Source organism: Corapipo altera, unplaced genomic scaffold, assembly GCF_003945725.1.
Source record: "Corapipo altera isolate COAL_440 unplaced genomic scaffold, ASM394572v1 69, whole genome shotgun sequence".
NCBI lineage: Eukaryota > Metazoa > Chordata > Aves > Passeriformes > Pipridae > Corapipo > Corapipo altera.
The window spans coordinates 4,019,731-4,040,231 of record NW_020884908.1 but is presented as its reverse complement, the minus strand read 5'-3'; the positions used below and the strand labels follow the sequence as shown (position 1 = coordinate 4,040,231).

The 20,501-nt window shown below is 40.0% G+C and overlaps 1 protein-coding gene across 1 annotated transcript; it reads left to right on the top strand.

Annotated features, from left to right (window-relative positions):
- The first annotated feature begins 730 nt into the window (after window positions 1–730).
- On the top strand, window positions 731–20,501 carry PRMT9 (protein arginine methyltransferase 9). The gene is made up of 14 exons (XM_027652779.1): window positions 731–835; window positions 1,075–1,153; window positions 1,728–1,931; window positions 2,456–2,604; window positions 3,767–4,003; window positions 4,518–4,685; window positions 5,781–5,883; window positions 7,807–7,913; window positions 11,443–11,635; window positions 15,184–15,367; window positions 17,450–18,161; window positions 19,291–19,444; window positions 19,846–19,968; window positions 20,176–20,501. The coding sequence occupies exons 3-14, from the start codon at window positions 1,755–1,757 to the stop codon at window positions 20,389–20,391; spliced, it is 2,523 nt and encodes an 840-aa protein (XP_027508580.1). The 5' UTR covers window positions 731–835; window positions 1,075–1,153; window positions 1,728–1,754; the 3' UTR covers window positions 20,392–20,501.

Here is a 20,501-nt window from a genome sequence, read left to right as displayed (position 1 = left end):
TTGTTTCTCGAAAGGGAATGCGTGTACAATAAATATCCACAGTTATAAAAGCCTGGAGGAGCTGCATTCATGCTTTAGAGCACGAAAATGAGGATGAGCATCCTCCAGACATTTCCTAATTAGTAAACAAAGCCGTGGCCTGTTCTTGTCCCAGAAATAGGACATGACCAAATGAACTCTGCCTTTTTAAGAAAAGATGTGCACTCCGGGGCTCTGCGTGGGGCTGTTTCCCCGGAGCAGACAGTCTGCCGGGTTCCACAAAGAAGCGAAGTGGTGTCCTAAGCATGGGAGGGAACGAAATTAGGGACTGGAGATGCTGAGCAAAGCTCTGAATTTTGCTCCTTGCAATCTCTTGTTGCAGAGCGGAGTTGTTAGACAAAGACAACTAGGCCTTGTTCATGACTGAAACCTGGTGTCGTGAGCGTTCTCATCTGTCGTTCGTCGGATTTACCAAGAGTGGAATTACTATGAGGTTTTAGGAACACCCTGACTACAGCGTGTGAGCAGCGTGCAGCCCCCACACTGCAGCTGCAAAACATTTAAGGTGGCGCTTCTTTCGTGGTAGGCGCGTAGACCCGAACAGCACGGATGGGCAAGGGAATGGATGGGGAACATCGCTATGAATCGCTTCTACAGCCTTGCGTTTGCAAGAGCTGAATTAACGCGGGTGGATGCGGGTGGAGGAAGAACGCGGATAATGAAAAGCACCTTTATTCCATAGCGCCGGCTCCCGCCGGGCACCGCCCAGCGCCTGCGCGATCCCGGCGCTGGGATGGCGGCCGCGGGCTGGGAATGTTGGTCCGTGCCCTGCAGGGGATGGATGGCTCTGGAACAGGTGATGGATGTCCCCAAGGCGGGGGAAGCCCCCTCCCCCCCGCCCAGGTCCCCCGCAGCTTCCCGGGGCGGCGGTCCCGGGATTGCCTGCCCCGGCCCCCGCATCCCACGGCGGGCGAGGGCGCACGGCCCGCCCTGGCTTGGCACGCCCCTGTGTGCGCTGCCGGTACTCGGTGGGTTTCTGGGTTGAAATAAACCAACAAAACAAGCCTTGTCGTGATGGTGCTGTGTTTCTTGCAGTCCCTCTCCGTGTAAACTTCGTGTTCTTCGGCTTCGGGACTTGTCTGGAAATACCGAAGGCGGTATTAGCCCTTCTCAGGTAAGTAGTTTTAAAAGTTGCAGCGGTGACCGGGGCAGGTGTAAAAATGCGCATATTGGTTCTGGTAACTCTTTAACGTTTTTTTTTTAAGCAGAAAAATTGTCACGCTGCTTTCCGAAAAATAAACTGCGAGGTCATTGGCTCGCTTTGCTTTATGGAGATAGTGTTGTTCAACGAGAAAAATTTTAACCTGCAGTTTTTGTGGTTGATTTTGAAATTTATGAGTGCATGAGCATCTAGTGTGCAAAGCTATTGGGTCAGAGACGTGATAAAATGTCTGTTACAAAAATACGTATTACAAAGGGAAAAACACAATCTGTTTTCAGGACCTGGTCCAACACAGACGGGATGCACGTTTGACTTTTGAATGGTGAACACTGAGAGCTGATGGAATTATCAGTGTCACAAAGATGAGCATGTTCTTGAATGTTTAGGATTTGGGGCGAGGGAGGATGTCTTTACGAACTCCAGTGAAAATTTAAAGTGTTTTTTGATCTGTCAACTTTGTGTACAAGCTTTTTGGCCTACAGTATGCTGTGACTTTTTTGCTTTGTTTTTGTTTTTTTCTTTTTAGGAGAAGTGAGTATTTATATTCTTCAGAATGCCCAACTCCAATGCCAGATTTCACAGAGGTGGTCGGGAAGCCAGCAGGCGGGAGTTGGTTTCCAGATCTTTGCAGAGCGCTCAGCATTGCCTGGAGGAGCACGATTTTGGAACTGCATATGCTCACTATCTCCTTGTACTAAATCTGGCTCCCGAGTTAAAAACTAGCGTCAAAGTAAGTGCTCTTCGAGTTACTTGAAACAATTTTATGTATTCTATTCCCTCGAGGTCTTTGTGACATGTTTTGTACTTGTGATTTGTTGTATGTAACTGATTTGTATTTTTATTTTGAAGACACAATTGGAAAGTTAGTAGTGATGGAGATGGCCAATGCCTTGTTTAATAAGCTCTGTATGCTTATATGAAGGGAATTCATACACTTTTAGTCCATGTGTGTCAATCAAGTTTAATAAAAATAGGGCCCTATTAGTATTGGAGGATGCATTAATATACACACAGGCTCTTAGTAAATACTACTGGGTGATGATCCTCTTGGTTCTCCTCAGATATCCAAGAGCTTATTTCTACTTCTTCCAGGTGAGCCAACTACCATTTTATGATAGCTATCAGTTGTATGCTGCTGCTTAGGGAGATGAGGATGTTCAGGTGCATGTCAGGATACCTCCAGATGTTTTCAGGGCTCCTTTCCCTGCTTCTGGTAACTCCCAGCCACTCAGTGGTATATGTTTTATTTTCTAGGAAACGTTTCAATTTACTCTCTTCAAATGGGCAGAAGAGCTAGATTCTCTGGCACGGATTCAAGATCTGTTTAACTGTTATGAACAAGCACTTGAACTGTATCCAAATGATGAAGTGATATGTAATAGTATGGGAGAACATCTCTTCAGGTCTGTAGTAATGTATATTCAGTTTTTTTAAAGTTCACACTGTAAATGCAAGCACATACTTAGTGTTGTATAGTGGGTACTGTTGAACTTAAATCTGTTTGTCAGCTTAAATGGAGTAGCCAAAGCTAAAATAAATGTTGGTAGTCACAGCAAAAGCAAAAGAAAAAAAAGGAAAAGTACTTTTACTAAGATAAAAAGTTAAAACCAAAAATGTTATCTTCAAATATTTTCCAACAGTTTATAAAGGAATTACTAAACAAAAAAGAGACCAAAATTGTTCAGTCACAATAGCGGTTAATGTACAATTTTTGAAGTTCTTCCTTTCTTGCCTGTTAGATCCCATCAGAATTACAACCTTTGAATGCTGTCTCTTAGTTCTGCTCCTTCTTGAGGTGACATATAACAGACCTTTGAAGTGAAGAGAAGCTGGTTGTGTATCCTGTACCGTGTAGGGCTGTTCTGAAATGGTTTGAGCTTATGCTTGTATTTATTAATGTAAAGCAGAAAAGTGTTTTCTGTTGCTCAGCTCTTTGAGACTGAAATCATAGGTCATAATTGAGATAGTTTTCATTAGGTTTGCTTTTCGTGATTACTTTCATTGTTTCAAAGGAACACCTCTCTCAACATTGTATTAAAGTTATATATGTATATTTGATAGATTTTTTTCATTGCTGTCTGATTTGAGAATATGCTATAGGTATTATAAAAACTTGCTTCAAGTTCACAATTTGGTTTCCTTTTAGTTTCTTTCCTTTTTTTTTTTTCAAAATTGGCACTTAATGCAAGAGCTGGCAACTCAGAATTTGATAGTTTTGCAATATGTTCCAGTTAAATACAGTAAAGCACTTTTGAGGTTTATGGCATTCTCTTGACTTGAACGTCTGTGAGACTGGATTGCAGAGTTACTGCTGTCATATTGTTGCGGCAAATTCTTGTAAAACCTGTTTTACTTCATCAAATGATGCAGTAGTGGATTGTTGGTGCACACAGTGGTATTTTTGGACTGCCTTTGCATTTTATAGTGACTTGATGTAAAGCTGTACATCAGTCTTTTTCATAAGGCAATGCCAGATAATTTTTCTAACTAATGCAAAATACTTCCACAGGCCCACAGATACAGCTGAAGGCATGCTTTCTATTTATTTGTCATTTTTGCTCTTAGAATGGGCTTTAGAGATGAAGCAGCTGGGTATTTTCACAAGGCAGTGAAGCTCAACCCGGACTTCGCTGATGCAAAGGAGAACTTTTACCGTGTTGCAAACTGGCTGGTGGAACGCTGGCACTTCATCATGCTCAATGATGCCAAGAGGAACCTCACCTACCTGAAGGCCATCGAGAATGCCGTCCGCTCAGGGTGCAGCTCTGTCCTTGATATTGGCACGGGAACAGGAATTTTAAGGTATGCCACAAGTACACATTCTTAACATGAATTTAATAGAAACATACTTGTTGTCTAACAAAATTTGGTTGCTAGCAGAAAATATAATTACTTTCATGCCTTTATGGAGACAAAACTAAAGGAAGAAACCAAAGTTTTCAGAAATCAGTGAGTCTGGAGTTCAGTGTTTAGTAGTGTTTTTTTGGAACCTTTTTTATTATTTGTTGCAGATGCTTTTTGTGCCAATAAGTACCGTATAAATTGAATTACTCATGTTGGTTTTGGAGTTGCAATGCCATTTGTCCTGTCTTTTCAGTATTGAGTCTGAAGAGTTACTTAGCATAGCTGAGGGAGTATCCTTATGCTAACTCTGGTGGTTTCTTTGATATCATCTTGATATGCTATCAACAACTTGTGCAGTATCAGTGTTCACACAAGAGATAATAGTTCACTTAATGATGATTTTTAGACTTAAACTGGTAGAAATATGAAGCAGATGTGGAGGAGGGGAAAAACCCTTATTCTTGTTTTTCAGTATGTTTGCAAAAAAGGCAGGAGCGTCACGTGTCTATGCCTGCGAATTATCCAAAACCATGTATGAACTTGCCTGTGATGTGGTGGCAGCAAATAATATGGAAAGAGAGATCAAACTTCTGCATTTGAAGTCACTTGATATAGAAATTCCAAAGCACATACCTGAAAGGTACGTTGTTGCTTTCTGTTGTGACAGTATTTGAATTTGCTCTTAATTTTAAGGAAATGGTAAATGCTTTGTGACCTAAACAGGAAATAACACTGCTGTGGTATTACCCAGAATGTGAGAAGGTTCTCTGTGTGTTTTATGCTTTTATAGAGCAGTGCAGAAATGACGACATGTTCTTCAGATTGTACTAATCTCTATGGTAGATCAGCAGTGTCATAAATTAAGGAGTTTAATTCTTTGATGGTGGGAGCTTTGGGGCATATGTAATTATACTGCAGCAACAGGAAAAGAGAAATTAGATTACTGTGTCCTAAAACTAATTTTAACACAGTTTTATACTTAACAACTTGTGTCTCACTTCTACAGCCTCTGAATAGGATGGAGATACAAACATTTATAGTAAAGTGTCTGGTGATGGTACAGGCTCATGATCGGAAATGATGAAGCTCCTGTGGTTTAGCCACATGGTTTAGGCCAGTCAAGCCTTGTATAATTGTGCCAGCTGAGCTACAGTAAAATATATGTCCTTTTAATTTATATAATGAGTTACTAGATGTCACCTGTCAGGAGTAAATTCCTACTGGTCTAGAAATGTCTTCTCTTATCGTGCTGTATGTTTTTTTGGTTTAATTCTAGAGGATTTAGGATTTTAGTGTTTTTAATCTGTGTAACAATTTTATTGTGCTCTGATTATAGCTTTTTATACACATGCATAAATGCATACTCTTGCACAAAATAAATATTCTGCAATATCACTGGCTGTGTGCCCAGGCTGAAACATCTTCCTGTTTTGGCTAGATTCTTCCCACACAATTTATTTATAAATGCTGAACAAGAGGCTTTATGGTAAATTCTTGCTCAATATTTATTCTCTCTTATCTGCATCTTGAATAACTTCTAACAACAATTCAAAACATTTAATTTTTTGGAAGACCTAAATTACCCATCTGTATTGAAATGTCAGAACACTGGTAACAAAGTTTTTTTACTCTGCGCTCACATTGGTCTAGTTTAGTTTTGTTTTTTTTAAAGGATGATTGTTAATAGGAACGTGTGTTATACGTTATATTTCATAGTGGTTTTTTTCTTATGTAGGGTTTCCTTGGTTGTCACAGAAACAGTAGATGCTGGTTTATTTGGAGAAGGAATCGTGGAGAGCTTGATACATGCTTGGGAACATCTACTTTTGCAGCCAAAGGTAGGTGATGTTGGTACATATGTATATGTATTTTTTATATATATATATATATGTATGTATGTACACACACACACATAGTAGCACGTGTGTGTGTGTATGAGTGCATGTGCTATTCACCTATGTGAATGAGAAACTTTTGTAGATATTCCTTTTTTTTATGCTAAAAAAGAGTAATCTGTGTTTGTTCCATGAATTTGGTTTCTGTGAATGGCACTGAGGCAGCATTGTCCTTCTGTGAGCTTGTGTTCTGAGTAGACAGGTACTTGGCCACAACAACCCCCTGCAGCGCTACAGGCTGGGCACAGAGTGGCTGGAGAGCAGCCAGGCAGAAAGGGACCTGGGGGTTTGGATTGACAGAAAGCTGAACATGAGCCAGCAGTGTGCCCAGGTGGCCAAGAAGGCCAATGGCATCCTGGCCTGGATCAGGAACAGTGTGGCCAGAAGGGCCAGGGAAGTGATTCTTCCCCTGTACTCAGCACTGGTGAGGCCACACCTGGAGTACTGTGTCCAGTTCTGGGCCCCTCAGTTCAGGAAGGATATTGAGGTGCTGGAGCAGGTCCAGAGGAGGGCAACAAGGCTGATGAAGGGACTGGAGCACAAGTCCTATGAGGAGAGGCTGAGGGAGCTGGGGTTGTTCAGCCTGGAGAAGAGGAGGCTCAGGGGAGACCTCATCACTCTCTACAACTCCCTGACAGGAGGTTGTAGGCAGGTGGGGGTTGGTCTCTTCTCCCAGGCAGCTCTCAGTAAGAAAAGAGGGCATGGTCTTAAGCTGTGCCAGGGGAGGTTTAGGTTAGATATTAGGAAGACATTTTTTCCAGAGAGAGTAATCAGACACTGGAATGGGCTGCCCAGGGAGGTGGTGGATTCTCCATCCCTGGAGGTTTTTAAGATGAGACTGGATGTGGCACTGAGTGCCATGGTCTAGTAACCACAGCAGTGTTGGATCAAGGGTTGGATTTGATGATCTTGGAGGTCTTTTCCAACCCAGTTAATTCTGTGATTCTGTGATACTTGCAGTGGATGTTTCCCCCATGTAACCTTCTGTCATACAGAAATGGTTCAGTCTTGATCACTGTTCATTTATTTTGGTTTAGTCTTTTTTTGTCCTCTGACTTTTTAAGTAACACCAAAGGGGTTTATGTGGATTTTAAACACACTATTTTCCTGCAAGTTTGATTACACCCTGGTCATTCTGAGATACCAACTAGTAGCAGAAAGTCATGTCAGTCTAAGCAGAAAATGCTGAATTACAGAAGAATTATTTCTCATTGTGACACTAGGGAGCACTCAGTTATAATTCTGTAATTATGCCATATGCTTCTGCTCTTAATTTATTTTTGCTGATTTGAACTTTTTTGGGAGAGTGAACAATTCCACTGGTTCTTGGATTTTACTATATGTATTTTTCATTTTGCTTACCATACTTCAAGCAAAGTAATATGACAAGGAATCTTATATGGGTTAACCTCTATTACGTTTTATGAAATAGAGGGACTTCCCTTTATTTGTTGTTGCTTTGGTTCCAACTAATTTAAAAAAGTTTAGCTGGCTTAAACCCATTGTATTGAATTGAAACTGATGACCTCTAGTGTTAAGTATAGGAATGATGCATAAAAGGAAAGTCCTCAAATGTTTCAATATACTCTAATAGAATACAAATAAAAAAACCATGTTAAAGTTGCACAAGGGAATTAGTAGACTGAAAAGTAAAGCTGAAGCCTGGATATATTGAAACACTGTATTTAAGAAACTTCTTTCATGGTCAACAGAATGCCAAAGACCAGAATCTTTACTAATCCCTAAGAACTTACTGGTGTTCTGACTGTCACTTGAATGGCTCACTAATATGTAACCCGTAGGCTTTTCAGTAATGGTAGAAATAGGTCACCATCTCATTGCATTTTCTTGTTCATGTTTTCACAGCCTAAAAATCAAGAGGTCAGCGCTGGAGACTATGGCAGAGTTATTCCTGCAAGTGCCACAGTATTTGGGATGGCAGTGGAATGCAAAGAGATACGTAGGCATCACAGGTATATCTCATATTTGAACTCATATTTTTTTGAACCCATATTTGTTATTTGGGAAGAGAGACCGGTTGTTTTTATTGAAGATTTCTCATTTACTGTTCTCTTTATTTTTTGAAGTTACCCTCCCCACTCCACCCCTTTTCCGGGCTTTTTTTCTTTTTTTTTTAACACCTCCCTACCCCTTTGAGGTTCAGATTTTCTGGATTACTTTATCAGAAACTCTTGATTTACACTTATGCTGAAGTACATGCCTCAAATACGTACAAAAGAAATTAAATTCCTTAATAGTAAAATTATGTCTCAATTTCTGCATTGTAGATCCTTGGATTAACACTTAGCCTTTAACCTCATTTTACCCCCTTTATAATCTACTTCATACCTCACTGCTGGATCTAACCCTTCCAGAAGATGAGGACAGGATTGTGTAAAGCCTAAGTGTTGATAACCCCAGCTAGCATTATCTGTCTGAATGTGTCCTTTGCCTAGTTGTGAACTGGCACAGAATAAGGTTTCTTTGCGGAGACCAGCTCTCAGACTTCTCTCATATTTCATATTCTGCTCATTGCTTTCATATTCAGTTTTATTCTCCTCTTTTAGAACAGTATCACTGTATGAAGACAGTCTCTGTCTGAGAGGTTTGGACTTGATGTATTTTGTTTAGGATTAATCTTGTTGTACATTAAAGAAAACACTAACTTCTACAGGAGCTTCAGTGCACTGGATGAAAAGTAGCCAGGCTGCAATCAGCGATTTTTCTAATGTGCTTGACTGGGACGGTGGCCAGAAAGAGACCGAAGTTCCCATGGTAGATGGTCACAGAATAATTTCTTGTAGAAGTTAATTATTCATCAATTAAAAGAGGTTTTGCCTTGAAACAGGACATTGACTGTTCCTTACAAAATTTACGCAGAATGCAAGTTAATGTCCTGTTAACTTTGGATTGTTGAATTGACATTCCACGTTAATAGCTTGAGATCAGATGACTAGCAGGACTGAAGTGATTGTCACAAATCAATTATATGCTGTTGAAAGAGGAAAAATGTCACTTTTAAATTTCTTGCCTCTGTAGTTTGAGATCCCCTTTTGCTGCAGTAAGAATTAAGACTTAAGTCTATTTTAACAAGTGCTGTTAAGTTTTATGTAAAAAACTTCTTATCTCTTCTCAGATTTAAACTATCCAGATCTCTTTGAATTATTTTGATGTGCATGTCTTCACATTACCTGAAGTGTTTTCACTATCTACAGTAAAACTTTGGGGTTTGGATGTTTTTTTTCTAATGAGCCTAATGAAATAGCTGTGTGAAAGTATTTCTTTTCTCATGCTTTTTATATCATCCTGGACAGTTTCTGTCTTGTACAATTAGTACAGCTTTGAGCTTTTCCTCATGCTTTAATTTTTTTTTGAGTGCTTAGAAGTAGATGTAGAGCCCAGAATTGTATGAATACTTGAGGGTTTTTTCCCTGAAGTACATTTAAAAGTGTGTTTAATCTATCATCAAACACTGATTCATCTTGCTGAGAGAGGGAATCCCTTTTGAGTCCAAGTGTTGATAATCTTGCATATCACAGTCATCAATCTGTGTTTGATCTGAGCTTCTACTTTGTATTCTGTCCCATTGTTTTAGCAGCTTTAAGTTATATTGCATTTCTTGTGCTCTGATTATTTTGGGTTTTTTTTCCCTAGGATATAGTGAAATTCTAGATAAATCTTACCAGTTTTCTTGTAGTGTTATTTTTTGGTGCACTTAGGCCAACTTTACAAAAGGTTTTGTGCTGATTTACTCCTTATTGTAGCTTTATTACTTGATGTTTTAGTGACAGTTGTAATGTTTCTTTGCTATAGCTGGTGCTGCTTTTACCTGCTGCTTATGTTCCCTAGAATGACTAGGGTCTAACTCTCCTGTGGTGTTATGTCAGTTTTTAAAATATTTTTATGGCATGTTTTAATTTTCTCCTGAAGTCACTGTAAGAATTGCAGTGATTAAGTATTTCTTTACAGGTTTCAAGTTTTTTTAGTGTTTTATTTTTAGTCAGTCCCCGAAAAGAGAGGCAATAAAGTGACTGTACCTCTGTGCTTATGTATTGAAGCCAGAAGGGTTCATGATAATATATCTGAATAATCTGCTGGGCTCTTCCACAATACAGGCCTTGTACAGCAGCTGATCTCTTTTAGTGATAGTATTTCTTTTAAAATAATACATGGATTCAGTTTCAAATGCACGGGAGTATGTTCTCATCCTTGTTGTTAAAATATCTGTTACTTCATTGGGCAGATGAGAAGACTGCAATTGTTGATAATGTTGCAGAATTTTTTAGTATTTATTGTGAAGTACTTACTACCTTGTGCTTTCTATTGCTATGGAATCTGCTCCAAAGATGGAGTCCAATGTCTTTTAACTTTGTATAATGGTTAAAATATACTTACCTAAGAACGTGACAAAGGTCAACTTACTCAGTTCTGCAATTATGAGTTTCAAGGACGTGACCATATATGATGAGAATATTATCAGACAGCCTGTCTAGTCATGCTTAGTTGTAGGGAGATCTCTTGCAGGGAGAGGAGGTTCCCAAAAAAGTGCTTCAGAACTAAAAGTAGTTCTAGAAATAGAAATTTAAATAGTTGTTATTTGAACTGAGTACTAGCTCTCACTATAAGAGTGTAGATTTACTGGATAGCTGTCACTTAAATGGGAAGCATTAAATGCTTCTCAGGCAAATGTACTTTTTCAAAATAGTCTAAAGTGTAGCTTGTGCAAGACCTAGGTCCTGACTCATACTTTGAAAATGAGAATATATTTTAAGTCCTCAAACCTAAGAGATGGACAATGTGAGTAATTGTTTTAAAGCAGTTTAGCAGTTGTCTTTGAAGCTTTTTGTAAAAGGTCATTTCTAAAAATCCAGATGATCTTCTGTCTTACAAGAGAGGATATATGGATTCTGAGTTGTAAAAACATTTTCCACCAAGAAATCAGCACTGAGGCTTTTCTTGCAGCTATGTAACCATGAAAAAGGACATATTCTGCATGGATTGTGGTTGATAAATACATAAACATACTGCAAAATGAAAGGTTACCTCTGAGAGACTCCCAAAATGCATCTTCCTGTTGCATATCTATCTTTGTTCGACTATTCTGTTCACCTGAAAGAAACACCTTTGTTATCTGTGTAATGTAGCAGAAGAAAAGCTTTATTTGTTCTTATTATCACAGGATTTATTTTTCTTTAGTTCTCTGTCAAGACTCAGTGAGTTGAGCAAAAGTCTGTGGCCTTTGACAAAAGACACATTTGACTTTTTCTCCATTTCTGGTGACAGCTTTCAGTTCTGATTCTTGAAAATGATGTGCATTTTCTGTGCTTTGGAGCTGCTCTGAATACAACAAAAACCCCACAGAGTTGTTTTAGTATTTTTTAGCTTTTCTAATCTAACGCTCTGTACATTTTAAAATACTTAGCCAGCTTAGGGAGAATTTCCTTTAGGTTTTTGATCAAATGAATTGAAGTTTCATTTCTTCTCTTTTTGCCTTCACTCCAGAGTGGGGATGCGAGAAGTTGCTGGTGTGTGCTTGTCAAATTCAGTGCAGTTCTTCAGCCCAACATACGCTTTTGCTGGTTCAGAGGAAACCGTTGAGCCTTACACCACTGAGAAGCTCAGTCGTATTCCTGGAGGTTACATACCCCTGACAGAACCCTGCCAAGTAATGACAGTAGAGTTCAATGATCTGCAGGTAATGTTTTTTGGAAGGTTTTACATCCTTTATAAGTAATTGTTTTATGAACAGCAAGAGTGCCTTATTTCATTTGCTTTCGGGTGGAACTTCAGATCAGTTCACAAGTGCAAAGGTGGCAGGGCTGCACTGAAATCCTCTCCTGTTTTTGATGCTTGTCTGGTTGTGTGATTCACCAAATGACATTTTCTGAGTTTTTGAAGGTGGAGGTTTTTTGTTTGTTGGGCAGAGTTTTGGGAACTTTATAAACTACCTCACCATAAGATCAAACAGCTGCCAGCCTCAGTATGTAGAGGGGGAGGAAGAATGCAATAGACCCATCTTAAATGATTTATGCAGTTGTGGAGCTGACTTAGTTTATTCCTCTAAAGTTAGAGTCTTCAAGAAACTCTTCAAGACAGGAGAAGGGGTATATTTTACGTCTGGCACAAAAATATCTCTGAGTGCTGATGGGTCAGTGTAAAAGAGAGGGAGATGAAGACATTATCCTATTTGGTTGATTCCACCCTTCAAGTCCTTTGTACCTTAGGGTATTTCTGTAATATGGCATTCTAAAACGTAGTAGCATTATTTTGTGTATTTAACACAAACTACATTTGAATGCATATGGAAATAGGCCTGGACTGTAAGGCAAAGACCTCAGCCACCCACAGCTGGGCATGCTAAAAAGGTGATACATCTGATCTCTGGTGTGCTTCTTGCTCGTTGACCTGTGGTGAGGAGTTACAATTGACTCAGAGCTTAAAATAGATTCTGTTATATAAATGAAATTATTCTTGGCTACTGCTTGGCCAGGAATTGCAGTGTTTCTGAATCAATAGCTTTTCCTAGTTGGCTTGTCTGACATCCTGAGATTAAAAATGAAATAAGACAAGGCTCTTCAGTATACTACTGGGAGCAATCTCTCTGACCTAATGTTGCTTCTCCTTCTAGCATCAATAAGAAACTATTACTCTCATCTGAGAGATGTCTGTTCTTAAGCATCTGCCTGCTGGCAAACATGTAAAGATAATTTGAAAGAGTAAAGAACAGTGTTACTGTTTATTAGTCTAACTGAAACTTCAAAGGAGCAGTTCTGAAACATGATTTAGAGTGTTCTGTCATGAGACGTTAAGATATCATAAGTAAAAAGGGAGAAATTGCCACTGATGTGAATCACTGATGTGGTTGGGAATCGTTGGTTACTGTTTGTTGTTATGTTGTCACTGGGCAAATGTGGCAGTTCCAGAGCAGAACAGCTAAATTACCTACTAAAGACTGAAATTCAGATAAGAAATCACAGAGCACTAGTAAGGTAATTTCAGAGACATAATTCCTAAACTCATATTTTGAACAATGAGAGGGATTTTGCATTTATTCTGCTTGTACCAACTATCCAGACCTAAACTAGCAGAACTGAGAACCAGACTTAAAATATGGAACAGCAGTGTTTGTCAAACTGAGTTGTAGGAGGCTTCTAAGACAAATTTCCAGTACAAATAATAAGTCAAAATAAAACAAATTAAAAAAAAAAAAAGCAGCTGCTTTATGCTGATAACTGAATCACTGCTCTTGTTAGCAGCAGCAGCTCAGTTCCTCCCAGGCAGGGCAGTGAGGTGTGGCTGTAATTAGAGGCTGCAGGCACTTGTACCTCACCAGGTCCCACCTGTGTGCCTGTTTGCTGGCAGCAGATCAGTGCCACTGGGAGGGGAAGTGTTTACCTCCTCAGCCAGTAATTAAAGCTCAGTCTCACTTTCAGGCCCTAAAGGAACTGTGCTTTTGCCAACAATTACAGATATTGGCTCTTCATAATTCTCACAAGAAGTTACGGTGTGGAATATTTGAGAAATTGTGGATCAAGACATAGGAAACTCAATAACTGCATTCTTTCTGTAGTTTTGCCTTCTGTTTGTAGTCCCATTTACTACTGTTAATGCAAGTTATCCTTTTCTCATTCAAAGGATATATGTGGCATAGCATCATTTTGGGGTTTTACTGCATATTCCTGCATCATTGCTTAATTTTCTATACTCTCTCTTTAAAAAGAGTAGTTGATACATTGCCATTGTTATGTGGTAGGGCTGTTCAAATTGGTAATTGTCATAAATGATAGAAAAAAGTTTATAAAGTGGCTAAAAGAAGAATAAATATGGGTTAAGCAGTATGATAGAGAGTGGGGAAAGCTTAAATAACTGCCTTCAACTGGGTTTTTAAGTGATGGGGGTGTAACACTGCAATTACTAGAACTCAGTAGACAAGAACCTTGGGCCTGCTGCTCTTGAGGGATAATCAGGAAGAATATTTTTCATGTCAAATAGACTGCTAAACGTCTATAACTTCACAGAAACAGAAGAAACAGATGCATGTTTGTGCTCTTGCTGTCTTGCTTCAAGGGCCTTGATGCCAGCAAAATTTCAGCTTAACTATTCTTTTCATCTCCAGTTGAGGATGTACCAAAAATGGTTGGCAGCAAAGCACTTTCATTGAAGAGCAGTGAGATCTTACTATGAACTTTGTTGGCATCTAGTAATTTTAACACGTGCATTGTTCAGCCACCTCTCAGTTGTGAGAAGAGAGGTAGACCAAATTTTGGAGGACACAATGAGAAAGAAGAAGGGGAAAAAAAAAGGCAGCATGTGAGAGCTACTCGTGTTCTTAGAGTGCAACTTCTCTTTTGCCCTGTGTATTTTGAGATTGAAACCTTAAGAGTACAAGTGTGGAGATAAGCAGATCAGGAAGATGATAAATGTTTAGGAAGGGCTGTTACTAATCAGAATGGTTGTGACTAAGAGAACCTTTGGTCTTTTGTGCTTGACCTCCTGGTAATTGGCTTATGCCGGAACTAAGACATTACAGCTGGTCCTTTTACATTTATAAATGTTGGTAGCAGGAGGCAATTCCTGAGAAAAATAAGTTGTACATGGAAAAAGACATAATTCCTGTTAAATATTCTAAATTTTTTAGGAATATCAGAAAATGTATAATTGATTCCTTCTGGGGAGACCTTAGTTCTTCCCAGCAGTGCAGTTGCATGTGTCTGACCTTTTACACAAGGCCTATAGCCCGAGGTAGCAGAGAAAACATCCTCAAAGGTGTTTGATTTTACTGGGTTTATAAGGATTTTTTTCTGAATCTCTGAGTGAATTCAGTGCTTGCCTGCAGTATTTCCAGAATTGATTGAACACAGGTTTAAAGTGAAACCTGTGCCTAAGCATTGGCTTGAATCCAGCTCAAAAAAATGGCTCTGATTTTATTACTTCTCACAAAGCAAACCTTGCCAGTCTGAAGTCTTTCTTGATGTTTTCAGTGGTTTAAAATATGTGTTCTTAGATGTAGGTGTTTGCTTTTGTGGCTAATGGATGCAGATTGTTCATGTGGGAAGGCAGTTCCTAGGCTAGTGCGTACTAATGATGATGACTGGTATTGTAGAAGCTCGTTAACTTCAAGTTTCCATTGGGTGCCCTCATGGATTGGTGCTGAAATTTTGGGTGATTTAGTTTAATAAAAACAATTTTTTATTTATGGAAATAAACTCTTACACTTTTTTCCCCTGTTTCCGTTTTGCTCAGGAGCTGAAAAGCCTTGCAACTAGAAAGCCCTGGAAGCTCAGCCTGCCAGTCACTGAAGGAGGAATACTAGATGCTATTGTGGTGTGGTTTGTACTACAGCTCGATGATGAACATGCTCTGTCTACAAGTCCCAGTGAGGAAACTTGCTGGGAACAGGCAGTTTATCCTGTGCAGGGCCTCCCCGGTACGGCCTGTGGCTTTTCTTCTTGTGGTATATTAATTGGGTTTCATTTTGGTTTTGAGCTGATTAGGTTATGTCAGAGACCTAGGAAGTGGGAGCAGATGGGATTAGCAGATAGGAAGTTCAACAGCAAGTAGCTGTGAGATGGTTCCTGGTCATGTTTCTGGTCTGTAGTGCATAGTCCCTGCATCAGGGCTTGTTCCTGGGACTCTGCTGTGAAGCAGATAAGGCACCTGCTTAAGATCTGGGAGAATGCTTTTCATTAAGTTGTTTTTTTTTCTATACTGAATTAAATGCACTGTGGAGTAACTCCAAAAAATGGGGCTACTGTCTGGCTCTGCTTACTGAAGATGTGACTTAGGAAAGGGAGGTGGGAGAGGTGAGGTAGGAATTGCTAGCTGCTACTGCCACAAAACCAAAACTAAACATTCCCACCTACCCCTCACCCTTATTTTGGACTCAACTTGTATACTGTTCTCCACATACAAGCATTAGTAGTGCCATTTTCAGCATCCTCTACTCTCCACTCACCCATTTTTTATTCTCCTGTTTCTTAGAACATCTTGAGTTGGAAGGGACCCATAAGGATCACAGAACCCAGCTTCTTGCAGGACTACCTAAAATTAAATCATATGACTAAGAACATTGTCCAAATGCTCCTTGAATTATGGCAGGCTTGGTGCTGTTACTACATCCCTGGGGAACCTGTTCCAGTGACTGATTATTCTCTAGGTGAAAATCTTTTCCTAACATCCAGTTGAACTTCCCTGACACAGCTTCATTCCATTTCCTCGTGTCCTGTCTCCAGGACACAGGGAAAGTTGATCAGCACCTCCCCCTGCACTGCCACCCTTGAGGAAGTTGTAGACTGCGATGAGGTCTCCCCTCAGCCTTCTCTTCTCCAAGCTGAACAAGTCAAGTGATCTCAGCCACTCTTCTTAGGTCTTGCCCTTGAGGTCTTTCACTACCTTGGTCACCTTCCTCTGGACACACTGTAGTGGTTTGATGTCCTTCTTATATTGTGATGCCCAAAACTGCCCTGATGTTCAAGGTGAGGCTGCACCAGTGCAGAGCAGAGCGGGACAGTCATTTCCCTCGACCATCTGGCGATGCTGCCCCCCAGGACACGGTTGGCTCTTTTGGCTCTCGGGGCACACTGCTGACTCCTACTCAATTTGCCATTCACCCAAACCCCCAAATGTCTTTCTGCAGGGCTGCTCTCCAGCCTCTTGTACCCCAATTTGTACATACAACCAGAATTCCCCCATCCCACGTGGAGAATCTGGTACTTGGCCTTGTTAAATTTCGTAGGGTTGGTAATCGCCCAGCTCTCTAAGTTTATCCAGTGCTCTCTGTAAGGCCTGTCTACCCCTGGGGTAGTCCACAGCTCCTAATTCAGTATCCATAGACAGTAGGGACAGCTGTGCCACAGATTGATTCAACTGAAAGCATAGGGGAGGGAAGAGCCTCTTTTAGCTTTTGTTGCCATTGAAAGAAATGTCTGTCAAACTATAGCAGTTTTGTTTTGAAATTCTGGTCTATATCAGTGGATTTACTTTCTTGGAATGTACACAGAGTATCCGAAAACCATCTTGAGCTGCACACCATAAATGTTACAGTAAAATTTATTTTGAATCCATTACCCTTTCTAAACTATAGCTGTTGTTTTCCATCTAACTACAAATTTACCTTTGATTACAGGAAGTATTAAAAGGTTAAATATTTAATATTTAGCATTTGAAAGCAAAACCAGTTTCTTTACCAGTACATTTTTTTTCTGCTCTGCTATCAGCATAACACTTAAACATGTCTGTGAGAAAGAGATATTACTTTATTTTGAGAATAAATGGATTTTGCCTAGAGTGAGGCAGCTTAAGGCAAACGTTAATGCACAATGGCAGATTTCAACTTGTGTGTACAGACAAAAGCAACTCCTTCATACACACTAGTAACAACTGATGAACAAATGAGATAATGGGTGGGTGGGTTGGGTGGCTTGTTTGTTTGTTTTAAGCACTGTATGGCTGCTTCAGCGATGTTTATGTGGAGTAACTGACATGACTTTTTTTATGCTCTTTTGCCAAGATTATTCTGTGAAGACTGGAGATACTGTGATGATAGAGGTTTGCTGCCAAGATTGCTACTTGAAGATCCAGAAGATTTCTTCTTTGACTTCAGAGTGTGGGATGGATTTCAGTGACAGAGACAACACGCTGAGTTTGGGCAATGAGGCTGAATTATGTAATGCTCTGGCTGGACTTCAGACAACCAGCAAACAGGCTGGCAGCAGTCAAGTGTGTGTGCTGGAATCCACAGAAATAGCCCTGCTGAATGACGTACCCTACCATGAATGCTTTAAAGCTGCCATGAGCAAAGTGCTGCTGTCATTAAATCCAAGTAAGGACTTGCAGTCCATGGATGTTGATGGACACGGCAGTGGGATAAACCTCCAAGAGAATCAAAACAAGGGCTCTCTAGATGACACTCCTGACCCTTTGTACATTTTAGATGTATCTGAAGGCTTCTCCATTCTGCCCATTATAGCTGGCAAACTTGGACCAGTCAGAGCCTACAGTTCTGTTGAAAAAGAACAGCATCAGGCAGCACTTAATATCATTTCAGAAGCTAACCATTTCCCTAAGGAAACATTGGAGTTCTGGCTCAGCCACTTAGAAGAAGAAAGTGTGGTGCTACAGAGACCCAAATCAGACAAATTGTGGAGTATTATCATCTTGGATGTTATAGAGACATCAGGTTTAATCCAGCAGGAGGTGATGGAAAAGGCTGCAATATCCAGGTACAGTATAAATAAAATTATTTCTAGGGATCTGTAATTATCTGAAAAAATTTGAGAATATTCCTTCTAACTACAAAATTACAGTCATGTTGGTTCTGTAGAGCAGAAAAAGCTGCTTTTCCTTGAATGGACTGAACCTCCCAGAGGGTTTCTGGCATGACCATTGTATGTATACAATGTATACAATGCTGTTCCCCACTGCAGAAGGGGTGGGAAAGAAGGCAGAGCAAGAGCAATAAAGTAAGGGAAATGGGTAACAAACTAAGTGTGAAATGGATTTATCCCCTTTTGTGGTGCTAGGGAAGCTTCTCTGTTAATCTTTGTGCTTAGTGAGGGCAGAATATTCCAGACAATTTATGCCCATTACCTTTTCTAAGTTTTGAATAAATCTTTGGATGACTTGAAAGATTTTTTTGCTGCAAGAACAAATGGAAAAATTACTCTTGACTTTTGTCATATGACAAGACTCAAATTTGTTGGCACGAAAATGCCTCGAATAGTGTCCTGCTTAGCTACCCAATTCCTCTGATGAGGTCTGCTCCAGGAAAAGGAAACCTAAACTAACCTGTGTTGAATTGGAGGTGTTTGATACTATGCTGAATGAAAGCTGCTGTGGTGTTGCTGCTCTCAGCAGCATGATGCTCTGTAGTGAAAGACCAAGCAAGGCTCAGGTGTTTTCTCAGGAAAAACTGCTAGCCCCTGTCTTGTTTAACACTTTAGTTTAACACTTAAATTCTCACAGGGTTTTGTTTCCTTATGGCTGTGCTGCCTCCTTAACCAGTGTCTCCCAACAACTTCCTGACTTCCAGTTTTATTAAGCATTTCTGCCAGTCCTTCAGTATTAGATGATGTTGCTATGAATAGATCCCACTGTCTTCATTGTGAAATATCACCATATCCAGTACTGTCACTGAGAAGAGATTATATAGTTCCATAATTTTAGTACTGTGTGACAAGTTTCTCTTTTTTTGGTATGATGCAGCTGTCTGGTCAAATGGGATCAAACTCAAATGCTTAGGAGCACTTGACTTCAGGGGAAGAACTAGTGTGCCTTTCTTAAATGTAGTTAATGTTCTTTCATTACTGCTGAATGATATGCTTTACAGGTGGAATCTCTCTCATTTTACAGATGTTTACTTCACAGTGGAGGGAAGATTTTCCCACAGCATGTGCTAGTGTATGGGATGTTTGTAGAGTCGGAGTCTCTGTTACTGGAGAGTGCTGTTCAAGGAACAGAACCAACTCTGGGGTTTAATATAGCCCCTTTTATCAACCAGTTCAAGGTATGAAGGTGGTGGGTGTCTCCCAGGCACTGCTTCAAAGCCTGCAGCTATCTAGCTTTTTAGATTTGGTGTAAACTGAAAGAAAACATTGTTGAAGTTATCAAGAGAGGTTTGTGTGACCAGACAGCAGCGACCTTGAGATAATCTAAAATGGGTGACATTGGTTTTAGAACTGGTTTGGGTTTTGTCCCAGCAATGACAGACACAATGTTATTGCACAGAAGTGACTGTGCTGTTATTATTCCCATTGTTACCTTGTATCCCAGTGGTGTACCTTATATTTTTATCTGTCTCTGGCAGGTATGACAGTAATTCCTGGCAACTCTTATGTTATGATTAAGTTTTCTGACTCTTCACTTTTTAATGGTTATTGATGCCTGAATTATGGTATATACTCTCAGGTACCTGTTCGTGTGTATTTGGATCTCTCCACATTACCATGTGTACCCTTGAGCAAGCCAGCAGAGCTTTTAAGGCTGGATCTCATGAACCCTCTGTTGAACAGCCCCAGCAGAGAAGTGAAGGTGAGTTGTGTGCACAAGAAGCCCAAAGCACATTTTTAACTGCTGCTCTGCAGAGCTGCCCATTAATTGTTCACCTGGGCTGAAAATTTCAATATGGAATTTACTTGTGTGCAGGTATCTCTGAAAAGGATTGAAATTGTTTGAACTACTTCCTTTTCAAAGAAGTAAGAAAACAGTATAACTGATTAATATTTTAAATATTTTCAGGTACAAATCTGTAAGTCTGGCCGAGTCACTGCAATTCCCTTCTGGTATCACATCCATCTAGATGAAGACCATAGCTTGAACACATCTGATGAGTCCTCACACTGGAAACAAGCTGCAGTTGTTCTTGATGAGCCCATCCCAGTTCAGGTTGGAAATGAACTTGTGCTTGATGTTCAACACCATAAAAGCAATATCAGCATTACAGTCAAGCGGTGAAGAATGTCATGTGTGAGCAGCCTTGTGGTTAATTACCTGTGCATAAACTGACTGTAACATCACTGCTGTTCCTTTGTATTAAAGTCTAAACTTTATCTACTGATCAAAAA

What these genes read in the sequence shown, in the direction of transcription:
- PRMT9 (XM_027652779.1), top strand. Translation starts at nt 1,755, where the DNA reads ATGCCCAACTCCAATGCCAGATTTCACAGAGGTGGTCGGGAAGCCAGC. An exon ending in ATCTACTTTTGCAGCCAAAG is followed by an intron (nt 5,884 to 7,806) that starts GTAGGTGATGTT and finishes ATGTTTTCACAG; the next exon opens with CCTAAAAATCAAGAGGTCAG. An exon ending in CTTTTATCAACCAGTTCAAG is followed by an intron (nt 19,445 to 19,845) that starts GTATGAAGGTGG and finishes ATATACTCTCAG; the next exon opens with GTACCTGTTCGTGTGTATTT.